This window comes from Miscanthus floridulus, chromosome 18 (assembly GCF_019320115.1).
Source record: "Miscanthus floridulus cultivar M001 chromosome 18, ASM1932011v1, whole genome shotgun sequence".
In the NCBI taxonomy this organism is placed as follows: domain Eukaryota; kingdom Viridiplantae; phylum Streptophyta; class Magnoliopsida; order Poales; family Poaceae; genus Miscanthus; species Miscanthus floridulus.
This window is the reverse complement of record NC_089597.1, coordinates 109,702,038-109,708,375: the sequence shown is the minus strand read 5'-3', so window position 1 is coordinate 109,708,375 and position 6,338 is coordinate 109,702,038. Positions and strand designations below refer to the sequence as shown.

Genomic DNA, 6,338 nt, shown 5'->3' with positions numbered 1-6,338 from the left:
CAACATGAACAGGAAATGCTCCAAGATTCAGTCCTTAAGCGACACAGACGGAGTCACTGCAAACCGGCAAGCCTCCGCCCGGTCTTCAATTCAAATTAAGACATGTTCTTTTCCACGATAGCAAATATAGCCAACCGTGCCATGTGTATATTCCTATATCTCGCAGGTGACAGAAAATCACCTGACTTCTACAGCGTTTAAGCAGGGCTAAGCACTACACGAACCTGAGCTACATAGGATTCAGGGTATCAATATCTGGACAAGGATTGGATAACCAATGCAGCAAGTGTTTACATCCAACACCTAAACTTAATGCAACAATATATATGTAACAATAATACTTTAACTGCATTTTGGAAATTAGGAGGCTTAATATGCTCCGGGGCTTGCCTTTCACAAAGTTGCATGGACGGTGATCCGGGCACTCAACGGCGACCTCGTCCGGCACTTCCCCTGAGGGATGCACCTCCTAAACCTCCGGTGGTGGCTGCTGCTGCTCCCCGCTCGGTTCCTCGAATTCCAGCAGTGTCACACCTTCCGGTACACCTATTGCATGCTGATGCACAAGATAAATATCATGGATGCATAAGGAATGACATGATGCTCATGATGAATGAATCACAGTAAGTGTTTAACGAAAACATCACTGGACACTCATTTACCGATTAAGAATAGCTCTATTCAAATCACTTTAAAACATGTATCTAACTTAACTTGAAGAACAAGATCAACTTACCTAACTTGCATAACCTAAGATAAAGATGTTCATCTTCAGTTAAAGACCTAACACCTAGGAACATTACCACAAGCTTAGGAATAGTAAAGGCATACTTAAATCAACAGTTAAAGTTTCATATACAAACAAGCAGTCCCTTAATTTAATCACAACAAGAGTTCTACAATTCCAAATGACTTGCAAGAGGACATTCTGGAAAGCTTATGAAATTCTCTACAAATCATTTATAAACATCAAAGCATGATTCTTACGTTAATCGAATCGAATTCAAGTAAACCTAGAATCTGTCCAGAAATGGCAGGTTTACTAAGTTAAATATTTAGTGATGATGCAAAAGCATAATTGGACCAAACCAAGTTTACCAACTTGTTGTACATACCAGAGGAACATCAGAAAGTATAGTGCCAACCTCTAAATAAATTATTTAATATCCTTTTCTAATTTATTTAGTTAATTAGGTGATTAAAGCAACATATAGTAAAACTATTCAGAAAAATCTACAAAAATTACAGTAGCTATCTCATGCTTCACATAGACTACCATAAAAATTTGAAAGCAATTGGTCAAGCAGAACTTGCTGTATCAAAAATAACAGATGGCAGGGCTATTTCTAGCATAATTAGGAAACCCTAATGAAAAGTGTCAAGCAACAGATTTCATATTTTTTCTAGCATCATTCTAGCATAAGAATAGCACTCACCAAATTTTACCTTTACTGGATCTATAGAAAAATTATGAAAATTCACACAAGATCCATCCATGCAAACAAGAGAATTACCTAACTCCTACATACAGTGTCCAAAATGTATGAAAATTTAACTACAAGCTATTCATGATATGAGCAGTACACCATAAAAATTTCATGCCATTTGGATCTACACAGAAAAAGATATAATTACCCCTATTTCCCACATGATTAAAAGAGATAATTAGCAACTCCATTTTTCATAACAGAACATGACATAAATTATATTTTTAATATAAACTAGACATTACCAGGAACTCAACAAAATTGGAACCACATCATTTGGACCTACCAACTTGGAGATACACATTTTTGAATATGTACACAAATCTGTGAAAAAGAATAAACAAAACAAAAATGGAAAACCTAATCACTACAGCTGGGCCGGCCCGGAAGAACACGGCGGCCCACAACGCGCTAGCGCAGCCCAGAACTTGGCGCGGCCCACGTCAGGCTCCTGCCTCAGCTCGGCGACTGACGAGCGGGTCCCACAAGTCAGCGAGATAGACAGGGGAGGAAGAAAGGACGACGGCGTAGCTCGTCGCCGGTGGCAGCTCCGGCGAGGCCATCGGTGTCAATGTGTTCACCTCATCCGTGCGCACCTAGTGGTACCCTCAATTTTAGCTATTACAGCAGCTAGAGGAAATGGCGACGGCCATGGCGTCGCACGGCCACGGTTTGGCCGATTCCGGCGAGGCGACGGCGTCACAGCCCTAGTGGCCTACTCTACGAGCATCAGTATCACTCACAGGACCTACAGCAAGGGAAAAAGGAGGTAGCAAAAGGCTCGAGCGGCACAGCCACGTGCGAGCTCGGCCGGCGGCGGTCATGGCGACCCGGTGGAGCCGCCTTCACGGTGAGCGCTGCCTGAGGCAAAAACAAGATGACGGTGTGGTCGCGGATGTGGAGGAGCTTACGGTGGTGCTGTGGCTCGGAGGAATCGGACAAAGGTGCTCGGTTGAGGGGGTTTGGCTCGCGGCGGCCATAGCTTCCCGGTCGCCGCGCTCGCGTGGAAGAAGATGGCAGGGTGAAATGGCGAGATGAAAGGTGAGTGAGCGAGGCGCTGGCTTTCATCTGGAGCATGGACGCGCGACATGGAGACGCTGGCAGAGCATGTACGCCACGCAGTGATCAGCCCTTGCACCGGTCGGCCACGGCGTCCTTCTGACGTTTTTCTGAAACGGCCGAATCGACGCCCGATGACACGACTGACAACGTGATTTTGACGATCTATAACTCCCAAACGGTGACGATTTGGTTCATGGTATAGTTAACAAAATTGAAGATCTAAGTGAGTACAATAACTTTGTCAATTGGAGCTCGAGTTGGTTCGGCCTGGTTAGGGAGATACAAGGCTCCAAACAATGACACACGAAACTGGAAATCGTCTCATGGACTTAGAAAAATTCTAAGTGTAGAATTCAACCCTAAATCTGACTTGTGGGCCATGTTTGAGACTGTTCCACACATTTTCATGAGTTGGTCACAAAATAACTTTTGTTCCTTGATAAATTGGCTACAACTTTGGTAAAGGGTGCATAGCCATGCAAGGTCTCTAGGTTGGTCTTTTGAATCAGTCAAACAGTGGCACTCTATAGGTCATTCTAAGTCAAACCTCCACTAGAGGGCATTTTTGTCATTTTGATCCACATGAACAATGTCCCATCAATTACCCTAAGTGTAGTTAAGGTGTATTAGACCCTAATTAACCACTCTACACTAGTGCTACACCAACTTCTAGTGATCGCATGTGATGAAGCAACAAAACAATCAATTTTACTCTAATGTTGCAATTCCATGTTTCACATGTTTCATGACTTTGTTGTAATTTTAAACTTGTCATATTACTACCATGTTGCCATGTTTCAAGGTATGAGAAACTCATGTTGCATTCACATGTTTCACTACCACCATTCACAAGCAATTCAAGTATGAAACAAACATAATTGCGAATGTTGCATATGCATGTTTCAGTACAATGGCATGATGAGATAGATGATGCATATGTTTATGAAATGAAATGCACTTTTGTGGGAGCCAAACACCTAGGGTGTTACACCAGTGAACTCAAGCGAAAAAAATGAATGAAACAAACGAGCGCCAGTGCACAGCGACATGCATCTTTCGCACGCGCCAGGCCAAAATCGCGAAGAAACGTGCTCAACCACGTTCAGCCAAAACAAACAGTGCCATGCAAAATCAGGGCACTAGCGCCCCCAAGAATCGAACCTGGCCCTCAAGGCTCACGACGCACTACGATAGCCGTTTGAGTTATGGTTCTTTCTCATATGAAATGCACCCGCAACCCTATTTAATAGGGGCACATTGGGAAAAATACCCTCTAATTAATCATTCTTTGGTAAGCACAATCATGTTTTAAACGACATGTTTTATGAGTACAGAGGTAGTACGTAAAACCGAGTTGCAGCACATGTACCCCCAAATAAGTGAAACATAAAACCTTTTGGAGTTAATCGATTAGAGCTGGTTCCCAGCTAATGAAACATCCTGCAGACGGTTAGACAGAGACCAGCCAACAAGAGGGGTGCGGGAGTCAACAAGCTAATCCTCCCAAAATGCAAGCTAATCCTCTGTAATCTTCTGGTGTTTTTCGTTTGACCCCGGCGACCCTTTCCCTCGCCCTTTTTCCAAGCGCTGGCCTGTCCTGGCCTGATGATCCAGCCCGGCGCCCGCCCGCCACCACACTGCAGTCCAGAAGAAGAGATTAGTTTAATTTAAGCGACTAATTAAAACTCGCACCACGCACCCCTAGATCACATCGACCAAGACGACGACGGAGGACAAGCACGCCTTAGTCTCCCAAGTCCCCCAGCCGTCGCTGTCCGCCCAGCCAGCCACATATCAGTCCAGCGCCCAGCCAGCCTTCAACTTGCAGCACGCACTGACGCACATGTGCCTCCTCCACCTCAGCTGCCTCGCTTATATATTCGCCTTCCCGGAGCCATGCCCCCTCATCTATGCACAAGCGCAGCAGCTTCTCCTCCTTCCTTGGCTTCCAGTACCAGCCGCTAGCGCGCGCCTCTGAGCTGTTCTTGACGTACGCGATCGAGGGGCTAACGATTCTTGTGGGGGCGACGGCGGCGGCGGCGGCGGACATGGACCCGTGGGTCGGGCAGCAGCCTTCCCTGAGCCTCGACCTCAACGTCGGCCTTCCCACGGCGAGGCCGACGGTTCCGGCGAAGACGACCAAGGTCTTGGTCCAGGAGAACTTCTTGGCCGTCAAGAAAGACCGAGAGGTACTCATTCGATCCATCGCTTGATTACAAACGTTGGTACAGCCGTGAGCAGTTTTGCTGATTGGCCACTGGATCGGAACTTGCTGGTTATATTACAGGTGGAGGCGCTGGAGGCGGAGCTCCGGCGCGTCGGCGAGGAGAACAAGCGGCTCAGCGAGATGCTGCGGGCGGTGGTGGCCAAGTACACGGAGCTGCAGGGCCAGGTCAACGACATGGTGGCCGCCGCCGCCAACCGCGGGTCCTCCACCACGTCGGAGGGCGGCTCCGCGGCCTCGCCGTCAAGGAAGCGCATCCGGAGCGGTGACAGCCTCGACACCGCCCAACACCACCACAACCGCAAGCCGTCGTCGCCGTCGCCGTCGTTCGCAGCCGCCGTCGCGGCCCACGAGCAGACGGAATGCACCTCGGCCGCCGTCAGCGTCACCGCCGCCGCCTTCCGGCGCGCCGTCCGGGAGGAGTGCAAGCCCAAGGTGTCCCGGAGATACGTCCACGCCGACCCCTCTGACCTCAGCCTCGTAAGTAACGGATCGGATGCCGTAATTAACCATCGCTGTTTTCGCGCCGAATTTACGGTCAATTAACTCGTGCTGCTTTAAACAAAACAAAACAGGTGGTGAAGGACGGGTACCAATGGCGGAAGTACGGGCAGAAGGTGACCAAGGACAACCCGTGCCCGCGCGCCTACTTCCGGTGCTCCTTCGCGCCGTCGTGCCCGGTGAAGAAGAAGGTGCAGCGCAGCGCGGACGACAGCACCATCCTGGTGGCCACGTACGAGGGCGAGCACAACCACGGCCAGCCGCCGCAGCACGACGGAGGCAGGGCCGCGAGGTCGACGGCGGCGCCGGCGCCGGCGGCGGGCGAGGCCGTCGTTCGACTGGCGGCGGCGCCACTGCCGCTGCAGCACCAGCGCCAGCAGCAGCAGCAGAAGCAGAAGCAGAAGCAAGAGGCGGCGACGACGGGGCCGTCGTCGGAGGCTGCGAGGAAGAACCTCGCGGAGCACATGGCGGTGACCCTGACCGGGATTCCCGGGTTCAAGGCGGCGCTGGTCAGCGCGCTCTCCGGCCGGATCCTCGAGCTCTCCCCGACCAGGGATTAATAATCTAGTAGACGAACATGATGATTAATTGACGAATTAGTCCGTAGACAGCAAATTTATTCAGAAGCGTAGCTCAGAAATTTAGTATTTCAGCGCAGGCGAAGAAGTGAATTAAATTTGAGCTACTTATTGCGTATATGTGCATGTCCGTTGAAATATCAGTTGGCGCGCGCGCGGCGGCGCGGGCCATTGAAGAAGTTGCTAATTCAAGCACGTACGCCATTCAAGGTTCAAGCTAGATGATGATGAAGGCATGAAGCCTGGAGATTAACGGTATATATAATTATAAATTATATATACACCAGTAGCACACCTGATTAGTTCCACGTACGTGTGCATAAGGCATGGATTATCGAACAGATCAAGATCGAGGACGACCGAGTTAATTTGTACGGCACCGGCGCGGGGTAGTATGTAGAACACCGATAATATCATCGCATGCGCTTATGCTGTAAGCGACAAAGAAGTTCGTGCAAATCTCTCTTAGACACAACTAGATTCAGG

At 49.0% G+C, this 6,338-nt stretch overlaps 1 protein-coding gene across 1 annotated transcript; it reads left to right on the top strand.

The window, feature by feature from the left end:
- Positions 1–4,434: 4,434 nt before the first annotated feature.
- LOC136521193 (WRKY transcription factor WRKY28-like) lies at positions 4,435–5,970 on the top strand. The gene is made up of 3 exons (XM_066514898.1): positions 4,435–4,738; positions 4,837–5,253; positions 5,349–5,970. The coding sequence occupies exons 1-3, from the start codon at positions 4,460–4,462 to the stop codon at positions 5,832–5,834; spliced, it is 1,182 nt and encodes a 393-aa protein (XP_066370995.1). The 5' UTR covers positions 4,435–4,459; the 3' UTR covers positions 5,835–5,970.
- Positions 5,971–6,338: the final 368 nt, after the last annotated feature.